Source organism: Danio aesculapii, chromosome 18 (genome assembly GCF_903798145.1).
Source record: "Danio aesculapii chromosome 18, fDanAes4.1, whole genome shotgun sequence".
Taxonomy (NCBI): domain Eukaryota; kingdom Metazoa; phylum Chordata; class Actinopteri; order Cypriniformes; family Danionidae; genus Danio; species Danio aesculapii.
The window spans coordinates 30,200,154-30,213,985 of record NC_079452.1 but is presented as its reverse complement, the minus strand read 5'-3'; the positions used below and the strand labels follow the sequence as shown (position 1 = coordinate 30,213,985).

Genomic DNA, 13,832 nt, shown 5'->3' with positions numbered 1-13,832 from the left:
GAGTTGAGCTGAACGAGAGAGGGGGCGTATAGAGAAACGAGAGTGGAACAAATCAATGATGTAGAAATTACAAGATGAGTAAAACAGATTTCCTGCTGAAAATAAAAGCAGCAAGAAGGAGCAAGCATGATACAATTGAGATCTATTCAAGCCCCTTTGAGAAAAACATCCGGCCTTATGACAGTTCTGGCCATATGTTATTGAAACGCTGAGTCACACGTGACGCTTGTTGAGTCAGGACTGCTGTGACTGACTCAGAGCCGGCGCGTTCTTCCCGCATTCACCAAATAAAGCCTTAACAAGTTTCTTAATTCTAAAGATTATTATTATTTATATATATATATATATATATATATATATATATATATATATATATATATATATATATATATATATATATATATATATATATATATATATATACATACATATATATACATACATATATATATATATATATATATATATATATATATATATATATATATATATATATATATATATATACATATATATACATACATATATATACATACATATATATATATATATACATATATATATATACATATATATATATATATATATATATATATATATATATATATATATATATATATATAATTATTATTATCAATGTTATCATTATGTTAATTTTTTTTCCAATTTACATACAGCGGGGAAAATAAGTATTGAACACATCATGTTTTTTCCTGGGAATAATATTTCTAAAGAAGCTGTTGACATGGAATTAAACCAGATTTTGACAAAAGGAACCAAACAAAACTAACATAAAAATAAAACAAAAAAATGTATAAAAATCTGAAAATGAGAAGGAGAAAGTGCTGAACTACTGAAATATATTTAATACTTCATATAAAAGGCTTTTTTGGTGATGGCAGCTTAAAGACGGCACTCATATGGAGAATGAAGTCACATGCATTGCTCAGGTGTGAGTTTTTCTCAGACTTCAACAGAGTGTAAAAATCTTGATGGTTCTGTGGGTCTCGTCTATCAAATCTGATCTTTAATTTGTATTGGATTCAGGTCAGGTGATTGGCTGGGCCATTCTACAGCTTGATTTTCTTTTTCTGAAAGCATTTAGGAGTTTCCTTAGCTGTGTTTTGGATCATTGTCTTGCTGAAATGTCCACCCTGGTTTCCATCTTCCTGCTAATGTAAACGTTGGACTGAGGCGACTGATATTCATTTACACTGAGGAAAGGCTGAGGGTTGCTAAAGAACTACTGAGAGATTTCAGCTGCTGTCTGGGCTTTCAATGCCTTTCTACACCTCCCTTTCTTCGTGTGTTCATTACTTTTTCCCTGTAGTAATGTATATGATTCAGCATAGCGTGAACTTACCTGATATGAAATGAGAACTGCAGAGTCGAGCATTTTTATTTAGGACCTTACTCCATTCAGCTCCTTTTTAGCCAAAGACGTTTGTGGTTGGCATTAAAAGCAGTGCAGTGTACGATAAAAGTTAAGTTTTCTATTTTTGTACTTTTGAATTTGGCATCCTACCACAAAACACGACATGTTTGCTTTTGTGACCGGTCTCTTTTTGCAACAGGGAACCCGTGTGACGTAGATTGGTAATTCATCTATAGTCTTTGTTATTAGGCAGTCCTGTTGCCATCTTGTAGATGAAAACGTCAACCGTCTTTGGTCTACTCAGTATGGCAGGCTAATGGCCGCCTACAAGCTCTCTCAGAAATTGTAAATATTTTAAAATCGACACTATTCTTATAAATAAACTACATAGATGCAGTCTAAACAACTACATTCTCGACTAAAAAAGCCTCTAAAGTACATTATGTTGTCCAACAGCAGCAATATTTGTCAAACTGTAGACAGTCCTCTGCTTGTTGCTGACTGTATGTGGGCGGAGTAATACACAAAGTTGAAGGGTGAAGAGGCCTTTGTGTGCTGTTACTGGCAAAATTTTGCTCTGCTATCAGCCAATAAGATTCAAGAATCAGACAGAACTGTTGTATAAATATTTATATACAGGGCTTGACATGAACTTTTTTGATCACCACCCAGGGTGGCTAGTAGTTTTCCAATATTTAAATATTTCTTAGCCACAAATTTTAAATGTATCAAAACAAGCAAAATATAGCTGTATATTTTACTTTTCATTTAACAAAACATTTCTTTATAAAAACAAAACAAATGACATTGAAAAAAATTTATTATCATGTATCTAAAATATGCACAGATCTGTCCTGGCTAAAGGTCCCAGATCACCAGTTAACTACACAAAAATGTGGAGTTAATCTCTCATTAAAGCAATGTTATTGTAAAAAATGATAATTAAACCATATTAACACTAAAGAAAGCATGTGAAAAACCGTGTGCGATAATAAAAGGATCGCAGGCACACGGTTAACGTTAGGCCAATTAATAATCTGTTCAAAGAATTCATGGTTAAAGCGAAAGCAACCAGTGCTGCATACAAAAGACAAATCTGGAGCTCTCTAAAGCAGCAAGACTGTGGGTGCATGAGCCTAACTTTTTGTCTAGTCTATTTAAAAGAGAACCGATCACATCAGTTGCGTTTCTAGGCACGGTTGCTTCACGCAAGGAAACTGGAGCGCATACGCGTTTTAAACAGTTGCGCGCATCACATCAGCTGTAAGCACGAGTGATCATCCTCTCATTCGGTATTTATCTGTTTTCTTTTGCTCACGCGAACACAGTTATTTTTGTCAGTTGTGCTGCTTCTCAATTTTAAGATCGCATTTGCTCGCATATTGGGCCATCCTAATAGTCGAACCCTGCTTTTAAGAAAACTACAATTTTAAATTATTTTACAATTGGCGGGTGTTAATGTCAAGCCCTGTTTATATATAAATATTTATATGTTGTATAATTACTTTTATTTTTTTTTTAAAATTCAAGATTTTAAAAGATTTAAATGTGAAATACATTTCAAAACAGTAGTTTGTAGCTTGATAATACAAAATACACATCTTGATCATTTTAATTACTCCAGCTGTTTTAAAATGATAGCTATGGTAACTAATAACCTTATATTTTATAAATTTGATTGTAATGCAATAATGTGCGCCTTCTGTAAAGCTGCTTTGAAACAATAATTATTGTGAAAGGCGCTATACAAAAAACCTGAATTGAACTGAATATAAAGTGCAACACTCACCTCTCAGTGGCCAGAACCATCGAGTAGCCATAAAGACTGTGGACATCATAGTGGTTCCCCCATTTCTGTTTAGCATCCATACACAAGGTCTTACTGTACATCAGGTCATCAAGGATACCTTAGAAAGCGGAAATAGGTGCGAATGATTACAAATGGTCGGGATGTGAATAAACCCAGCAGAAGATGTGTTTGAGACTCACGTGGGGTGAACGGTGGATAGTTGAGTTTGTTGTCAGAGCAGCCTTTGATGCTTCCCTTTATAAAATTGGAGATCTCGTTCATGTCCTTGGAAACAAAACAGTAATTAGTTCAGCGCTCGCTAATTCAGGCTGATAATTGTCTGGAGATTAAAGCAGAAAACCCTTAAGGGAGGCTTTAAAGTCAACATGAAATGGCATTCGCGACCGTTTTACTTTCATTATGCGACAAATTGTAGGGCAGGACTTGATTTTATCAGTTAGGAATTGACTGGATGGTGTAAAGTGTGTGAGCTAAATGTTCTTCGACAAACTCACTACACTGCTTTCTTTATTGTAATACAGTAATGCATTTCCTGTAAAGCTGATTGAAAAGATATGTACTGTAAAAGTTATTTAATTGAATTAGCTTAGTACTAAGCTTAGTACTGTTGAAGGGACAGTTTAAGGCTTTTCATCATTTAAAGCTCGTACACACTGGGATTCTTTTCGTTCACGCTTATTGTCAGTGTTTTAAAAGATATTTTTTCGCATTCAAACCCAATCGATTTTCAAAGTGAAAGCACAAAATCACCACCTGGAATCACCAATAAAATGAAAATCACCATTGAATCCTATGTGCCACTCTTCATAATAACTCCCTCCAGCCGACATTATTGTAGTTGCTGTCGCATTTATCATACAGCTCTTTGTGTTCAGACACTAATAAAAAAAAGCAGCTCCACATTCACCTCGACTCATCTTCTTCATTGAATGAAAGTGAAACTGTGCTCGCTCATGTTTACTTTCACTTCAGCATCTCCAGGCATGTGAACAAAAATCTCATTGGTGGAGCAGATTTTGACACGGTGCATCAAAACAAAACAATAAATAAACCACAGAAGTCATAAGAAGGGCCAAACAGAATGTGCGAAAATGTTTGGCTACTTCTGCAGAGAATTTTGTTAAATGATTTTGGGAGTATCATAACTAAAAAAATTATATATGAAGTCAAAAATAATACAATTTTAAACTTTAATTTAATGTTAACAATGCAAATCCAATGAGATCCACTTTATTTGGTAAACAAAGCAAGTCTCTTTTAATATATCTACTAAAAGACATAAAATATTACTTTACAAACTGTATTGTGAATGAATCACATGAACATTTTCATGTTTGTCAATATATAAAATGAAATTAATTTAAAAACAGAATAAATATAAATGTATACACATTTATTCAAGTAAATAAACAGGGATGGGCTACAAATCTGCGGAAATCTGCGGAATTCTGAGCCCGCAGATTCTGTGTGGGCCCAGTTATCATGAGGCACTAAGCATGAGCGAAAAGCATGAGCGAAAAGCATGAGCGAAATCTGTTCCAGTGCGCACGGGCCTTTACACAGCCTCCATTTGTTTTTCTGTTAAACACAAAGGAAAACAACCCGTAGAATGTTGGAAAACCCAGCCCTTGAATATTAGTATTTTTTGGTTACTATATGGATGTCAAAAGCTGCTGGTTTCCAAATATTTTTCTAAATATCTTACCTTGTGTTCAACAGGAGATAAAAATTTATAAAACTACTTTACACTTTACACAATTTACATTTGTGGGTGAACTGTCCGTTTTTTCAGCGTTTAAATTCAATTCATGCTTATTTATATAGCGCTTTTTATAATGTAGATTGTGTCAAAGCAGCTTAACAGTTCTAGTAAAGTCCAGATTTCAGAGTTGAAGTTCAAAAGTTTCCAGTTTATTCATTTAAAATCATACATTGGTGTTTCCTTAATCCTTCATTAGATGCACTATGAAAGAAAGTTAGATTAATGTTAGCTTTATTTATATTAAATAAGTATTATATATATATATATATATATATATATATATATATATATATATATATATATATATATATATATATATATATATATATATATAACAAAATGTATAGTGTTTGCCTAAGTACATGACTGTATTTTATTAAACTGATCAAATTTGCAATATCATAATACATTGTTTATATCTTGCATTAAATGAATGAATTTGTATTTTTTTTTAGATATTATTTGGAAACAAACTAAATGTATTACTGAACCCACTGCAACTTGGAACTAATAAGTTAACTCAACTTAATTTTTATTATCATGCACTTACTCATAATTATAGTTCACTCACTTAATTGAAATGTAATTGTTTAGAAATATATATTCAACACTTTTAATTACTTTTTAAGTCAACTCAACTAATTGCTTTAAAAGCAACGGCTTTTCTCACTTTTGTAAGTAAATTCAACTAATTGATTTTATAGTGTAATATTTAACTCTTACGTAATGTGTGTTTCTTAATGATAAATAATGATAAAACTATTATTTTTCTCGTTTACTTAATCAAATTGATTTATTAGATTATACTTTAATTTAAATGGCTAAACATTTTACTAAAATAAAATAAAACAAAGTAAAAAACAAATACAATAAAAAAATCAAATCAAATCTAAATAAAATAAAATAAAAAATAAAAACAATAAAACAAAATAAAACATAAAAAATAAAATAAATAAAATAAAAATACAATAAAAAATACAATAAAATAAAATAAATAATAATAAAATAAAATAAAATATAAATAATTAAATCACTTAAATAGAAGAAAAATAAATAAAAAATACAATAAAATAAAAATTAAATAAATAACAAATATGGTTTGGGATCTATAGAGCTGCGCATTGTTGGATTTGCCCTTCAATATTTGGACTCTCAGTAGTGATTATTAAACCACACTGAACTGAGCTAAACTGAACTGTGCTTAAACACTACAAACTGAACTACACTGTTCCTATTTACTGTGATCTTTTATGTGAAGCTGCTTTGACACAATCTACATTGTATAAGCGCTATACAAATAAAGGTGAATTAAATTGAATAACAAAAAAATAAAATAAAATAAAATAAAATAAAATAAAATAAAATAAAATAAAATAAAATAAAATAAAATAAAATAAAATAAAATAAAATAAAATAAAATAAAATAAAATAAAATAAAACAATGATTTCTAAATTAAAATAAACATTATTATAAAACCTTAAGATATTTCCCTTTTCCATTGCACACAACAAAATAAGGTTTTGTTAGATTTTTTATTATTTTTAGTATTCTTTTAAGAAAAAAGGTTCTGTATATAATACAAACATAAGTTACATATATATTTACCAATTAATAAGTAAATCAATTCTCTGTAGTAACACCTTTTGCCATTTGAACAGTACTGCATATCATGAATTAAAATGTTTGGTAAATTATTCTTTACTTTAATGCCAACATATTTACAGTTGAAGTCAGAATTATTAGAATTATCATTATTTTTTTTTGATTTTTTAAATATTTCCCAAATGATGTTTATCAGAGCAAGGAAATTTTCACAGTATGTCTGATAATATTTTTTCTTCTGAAGAAAGTCTTATTTGTTTTATTTCGACTAGAATAAAAGCAGTTTTTAATTTTTTATGAACCAATTTAAAGTCAAAATCATTAGCCCGTTTAAGCTATATATTTTTCGACAGTCTACAGAACAAACCATCATTATACAATAACTTGCCTAATTACCCTAACTTGCCTAGTTCACCTAATTAACCTAGTTAAGCCTTTAAATGTCACTTTAAGCTGTATAGAAGTGTCTTGAAAAATATCCAGTAATATATTATATACTGTCATCATGGCAAAGATAAAATAAATCAGTTATTAGAAATGAGTTATTAAAACTATTATGTTTAGAAATGTGTTGAAAAAAATCTTCTCTCCGTTAAACAAAAATAGTGGAAAAAATAAACAGGGGGGCTAATAATTCAGGGGGGCTAATAATTCTGACTTCAACTGTAAATGTTCTTCCTGTTCTCTTGTGTTGATATGTGTGTATGTACCCTGAGCTCCTGTAAAACATAAAAAAATTCTGCACACTTGGTAAATAAAGCTCATTCTGATATCAATTCAAAGTCCTATTCCGTTATGTTAATAGAGCTTTGCTGTGCTCGAATATCATGATTAATACATATTGATGCGGTGACATATATAGTATTGATTTGGAGACTCCGCAGGAAGTTGGAGATTGGAATCAGAACATGTTTCATGACCTTTCATGACCTTTCGGCAGAGTGGTGAAATGATTCGATTCAATATTTAGTCACTGGTAATGATCTCTGTGGGTTACTTACAATCCAGAGAGCATCGTGCTTGACTTCTTTGTGGAAACGTGAAATCTCATCAACCCACCATTTAATGCAAGCCTCATTAGTGAAGTCAGGGAACACGGTTTCTCCTGGCCAGACCTGTGATGTGAGAGAGAAGAAGAAGGTGCTTAAACGCCATTAAAATAATGCCACAACGGAATGTATGAATAAATAATTATAATAATAATAAAAAAACAATAGTGTGTATTATTATATTAATTATAATGTGCTTAAATTCCATTACAATAATGCCACAATAAAATTAAACATTGAATGAATAATTTCTTTCTATGTTTTTAAATTTTTTTAGAATGCACTTAAATTCCATTTAAATATTGCCACAATGTAATGCATGAATAAATAAATTATAATAAATAATTCAAATTGAATTAATACTTTCTTTTTTTAAAATAATTAAAATCTTCCTAAATGTCACTAAAATAATGCCACAATGGAATGCAGGAAAAAAAAAAAAAAAAAAATAATAATAATAATAATAATAATAATAATAATGGATTATAATGCATGAATAAAAAAAATTGTAATACATTTTTTTTATTTAATATTTTCTCATTTTTAATAATTAGAATGTGCTTAAATGGCATTAAAATATTGTCACAATGGAATAATAATAATAATAATAATAATAATAATAATAATAATAATAATAATAATAATAATAAATGTATTATAATGCATGAATAAAAGAAATTGTAATAAAAATGGAATTAATATTTTCTCTTTTTTAATTTTTAGAATCTGCTTAAATTGCATTAAAATAACATCACAATAAATAAATAAATTATAATAAATAATAAAAATTGAATGAATATTTTATTTTTTTACAATAATTTAAATCTTTTAATAAAATTATTAAAATAATTAAAATCATGCCACGATGGAATGCATGAATAAATAATAATAATAATAATAATAATAATAATAATAATAATAATAATAATAATAATAATAATAATAATAATAATAATAAATTAATTAATAAATAAATAAATTAATTAATTAATAAATAAATAATGGAATGGACTGCATGAATAAAAAATTATAGTAATAAAATAATGAATATTTTCTCTTTTTTAAATAATTAGACTGTGCTTAAATAAAATATAATAAATAATATAAAATTATTTTTATTATTATTATATACAACAACAACAACAACAACAACAACAACAACAACAATAATAATAATAATAATAATAATAATAATAATAATAATAATAATAACAACAATATTATTATTAATAATAATACCAATAATAATAAATGATGGAATGCATTGCATGAATAAAAAATAACAGCAATAAAAATTTTGAATGATTAATTTCTCTTTTTTAATTATTAGAATGCGCTTAAATGGCATAAAAATAAAGCGAAATGGAATGCATAAATAAAAAAATGATAATAAAAAACAAGAATAATTAATATTTTCTTATTTTTCTGGCATTCACAAACATCACAATCTGTCAGTCATGACACTCTGAGTGCTGCAATAAGAGCCTGTCTATATGTTGCAGTTTATTTACGCCTTTATGTGTTTAAGCCGCTGGCATTTCCATTGCCTCTTGTGTACTTTTCTTTTCCTCATCTCACATGGCTCTGAGCGTGATATTAAACTCTAATGCAAAATCGATGTAAACATTGACCCGAAATAAAACTATAAAAAAGCAATTAGCATCTGGCGGTGCCTAATCGGCCACATAATCACAAGTGATAATTTTGCCATGTGATATGTGCCTTATTGCCCTGAGGGGTGATTGATATATGATCTAACCCAAGGTTGCAGATGTTAAATTAATGTCCTTCCTCATGGAAATCACATGGCAACAGCAGATGTCCATTTTATCTTGCACTTACTCACCATCTCTTTATTTATACTCTTTAGAAAATGACACTTATTTTCCTCGACCACATAACTGTTACTAATTATACTTAGTATAAGAGAGATATAAATAGATATGCTATGACAAAGCTACTCACCATGGCCGCATTTACAGTAAAAAACAGTAATATTATCACAATTTAAAATGTATTTACAATATAATTTATTAACATATATTTCAAACATACATGTATTAACATCATTAGCATTTCTGGTAACACTTTACAGTAAGGTTGCATTAGTTAACATTAGTTAATTTAAATAAAGTTGCTCATTGTTAGTTCATGTCATTCACGGTGCTTTAACTAAGCATGAATTTGGATTTTAATAAGGCATTAGTAAACGTTGAACTATGATTAATAAATGCTGTAGAAGTATTGCTAATAATAACTTAATGTTAGTATATACATTAAGTGAAGTTTCATAAACTAATTTCGAGTTAACTAATAGTAATCTAATCCAATCAGAGTGATCCTAGTTTACTATAAATGGATCATTTTCTTCCTACTGCTCTATCTTCGTTTGGAAGGATCCCCCCTTCCACCCCATCTCCTCCTTTTCTAAAGGGGGAGCTCTCGAGACCTACCTGATCTCGGATCTCCTGATATGCTTATTGACTGGGCGGGAGCCCTGGGCTCAAATATCTCCGAGCTCAGGGTTCTCTCCCGGGACAGCATGACAAACCTGCTTTAAACGCCAAGCATATTTAAGTGGGAACTCTTGAACTAACATTTACTAATGAAACCTTATACACTTGTTAAGTCGTGACGTATCGGTGACGTATGGAATACTATTTCCGGGTCCAAGCCGCTACTCATTTGAATTGAGGAAATATTCATTTATGACCACTTTTTAGCTGTATCACACATTAAAGTGAATTTTCTATAAAATCAGGGTGTACACAACAGTCTCTGGACTTGCTGCATCACAGACACCAATATTTAAAAAATTAATAAAAAAGTAATCACTTTCTGGCCATCTGATATAAGGCATGGACATACATAGTGCGAAAGTATTACAGCGCTTTGTAAATGTTTATTATTACCATTTGATGAGTTTCCCCATTCAGTTAGCGATATAGCGATTGGACCAGGAAGCCAATTCGTATGACGTCACACTTAACAAGCGGTTTGTAAACTTTGACCTATTGTTTAATATAGTAATAATATTATCACTGATTTTACTGTGCTTGTTAACATTTAATGTGGCCATGGTGAGAAACTTACAGTAAATCCTTTCATATATACATGTATCTGTCTTAGGTTAGTGTGTGTACTTACTGTAATATGTATAATAATATAATATATGCATAATAACAGTTATGTGGTAGTGGATATTTAGTCTTAAATACATGTTTAAGCATAAGTCTTCAGTCTTCAGCGTTAGATGATCCTTTAGAAATTATTCTATTATATTGATTTATTGTTGTCGTTGTTGTTATTATTATTAGTAGTATCAATAATAATAATTATTATAATTACTGAACATTAATTATACATTAAACATTAATGCATTCATATAATAATAATAATAATAACAATAATAAATAAAATAACAGTAATAAAATACTACTATTACTAGTAATAATAATAATAATAATAATAATAATAATAATAATAATAATAATAATAATAATTATTATTATTATTATTATTATTATTTATATTATTACTATAATAATAATTATTTTTATTATTATTACTATTGGTAGTAATATTTTTTACTGTTATTTATTTACTATTATTATTATTATTATTATTATTATTATTATTATTATTATTATTTTATTGTTATTGTTATTATCATTATTATTATTATTACTACTACTATGATTATTATTATTATTATTATTATTATTATTATTATTATTATTATTATTATCGTCATTATTGTTATTATTGCTATTGTTATTATTATTATTAATGTTATTATTATTATTATTATTACTATTATTGTTATTGTTATTATTACTATTGTTATTATTATTATTATTATTATTATTATTATTATTATTATTATTATTACGTATTTTTTATTATTTTGAAAATTATGCTTTTAATCAATTAAACTTTTTCATCAATTCAACACTTCAAATAAATGATTTAAGATTTATTGATAAGGATTTTTTGTATATTTATAATAATAAATTAACTATTTGAATCCAGATCAGACTGCTCAGCATATTTCTTGTTGCACAATACACAGATATGTCGACAGTACACATTATCAAACAACTACACTACAACTATCAAAACAATGGTCATGTGAAACATTTAGTTTTTTTGGGGGGGTCAGTTAACCATCAAAAACAAATAATCCAACAAAATGTCACAATCAGAAGTATATATGGAGGATTTTTACCTCTCCCACCAGAGGCGTTTCACCATCTGGTTCAGTGACCCAAACTTTAGCTGCATGTCCCCTGTCGACTGTTTCATACGGTCCGTTTATCCTTCGCCCTGTGGATACGGCAGGATCCTGTAATCAAGAAAATACTTAGAGATGCTCAACTGAACAGCTAAATACTCTCAAATAAAATCATATTCAGCTAAATGACTCAAAATTTGCCACTGTCCAAAAGTAAGAAGTTACTGGCCAACCTATTAACCCTTGTGTACTGTTCAAATGGACTACCATTTGAGGCCGTTTTTGCATTGACTTCCATTATAATTACATTTTTTATTGCAAAGCCATGACGGCATATAAGCATGCATCATCAATAGGGCAAAAACAGCCACAAATATAACGAAAGGGTAGTAAATTTGAGTGTATTGTTGAATAAAAAAAAAATCTAAACCTTTTCCCAAAATATGTGTCAAATTAAGATTTGTCACCAAAAATCATACCATTTGCTGAAACACAGAGAAAGTTGTGGCTGAATTTAAAGTAGAAATCACCCCAGAGTGGATGAAAACATCCCCAAACAGCACTCAAAGGTTAAGTAGTATAAATATGATACCATTATACAGTATATATAAACCCACAATATCAATGTCTTACCAGTATGACAATGTATTTCTGTCCTTTATCATGCATGTAGTCAGCAAAATTGGGCAGATCCGCAAATTTCACCAAATCATAGGTAAAGATCTTTTTGTCCTCCATGTAGTCAATGTCAGTGTACTGAACGTCCTGGAAAACAAAATATATAGACATAAATGACCATGCTACTTTGAGATTTTAATTTCTGCATTCTCTGATTACGCTGTTTGATTGTAATGTCATATTAGAGAAGTTGGACAAGGTATTTAAAGGGACAGTATGCCCAGATTTACTCATTTACTTTCCCTTCACATGTTCAAAACCTATTTGAGTTTCTTTATACATGCTACAGATCCATGCATATCCGTTGGACATAAAAGAAGATATTTTGAAGAATGCTGGTAGCTGGCACCCATTGACTTTCATATTATAATTGTTTTTTGTTCCTATTATGAACTCAAATGGTGCAAACAATCAGCATTCTTCAAAATATCTTATAAAATATCTTATAATCTTATAATATATCTCATAAAAAAGGTATAAAACCAGATGAGGGAGGGTAAATGATGAGGTAATTTTCATTGTTGTGTGGGGTGAACTATCTCTTTACGTTATTGTGATCGGTTTTGAGTCAATGACAACCCATAAAATTATATGGTAAAAGTTGTAAAAATGGATACAGATAGAGGACATTGTAAACATATTAAACACAGCAATTCTGCCATCTCTAACTTGTACCTTGTAGCACTGACAACTGTTCAAAGATGCCTACTTGTGATTGCTGGTCCTACACTTTCCGCATGGGAGTTGGTTGCTTTGTGAGGGTTTCCTGCACAGCACTTCACTGGCTGGCCTCTGTTACACTCACTCCCTAAACCTCACACCTATCCGGGTCACGGCACCAATGTAACCCCGCTGGTTCTACACCACTTAACCAGCTTCGAGCTGGGATCAAACTCGCGACCCTCCGCATGGGAGTCGGTTGCTCTAACAAAGAGGCTAAAGATCACAGCCTCTATTGTTTGTCGCTAGAGCACCTTTTAGAGGTCATAGGAGTGAGAATTTCCTGCACAGCACTTCACTAGCTAATCTCTGCTACACTCACTCCCTAAACCTCACACCTATCCGGGTCACGGCAACCAAAATGTAACCCCGCTGGTCCTACACCACCCAACCTGCTTCGAGCTGGAATCGAACCAGCGACTCTCCGCATGGGAGTCGGTTGCTATAACGAGAAGGCTAAAGACCATGGCCTTTATTGTCTGTCTCTAGAGCACCTTTTAGAGGTCAGAGGAGTGAGGTTTACCTGCACAGCACTTCACTAGTTGGCCTCTGTTACACTCACCCCCTAAACGTCACTCCTATCCGGGTCACGGCACCAAAG

The 13,832-nt window shown here is 30.0% G+C and overlaps 1 protein-coding gene across 1 annotated transcript in view; it reads right to left on the bottom strand.

Moving 5' to 3' along the window:
• Positions 1 to 13,832, bottom strand: part of si (sucrase-isomaltase (alpha-glucosidase)) — a 178,207-nt gene that overhangs the window by 135,847 nt on the left and 28,528 nt on the right. Inside the window, exons 11-15 of the mRNA XM_056478595.1 lie at positions 12,467 to 12,598; positions 11,828 to 11,944; positions 7,552 to 7,665; positions 3,365 to 3,449; positions 3,165 to 3,282 (exon numbers count right to left, since the gene is read on the bottom strand). Of these exons, the coding sequence (XP_056334570.1) occupies positions 3,165 to 3,282; positions 3,365 to 3,449; positions 7,552 to 7,665; positions 11,828 to 11,944; positions 12,467 to 12,598 (566 nt within the window). The remainder of the gene's footprint in view (positions 1 to 3,164; positions 3,283 to 3,364; positions 3,450 to 7,551; positions 7,666 to 11,827; positions 11,945 to 12,466; positions 12,599 to 13,832) is intronic.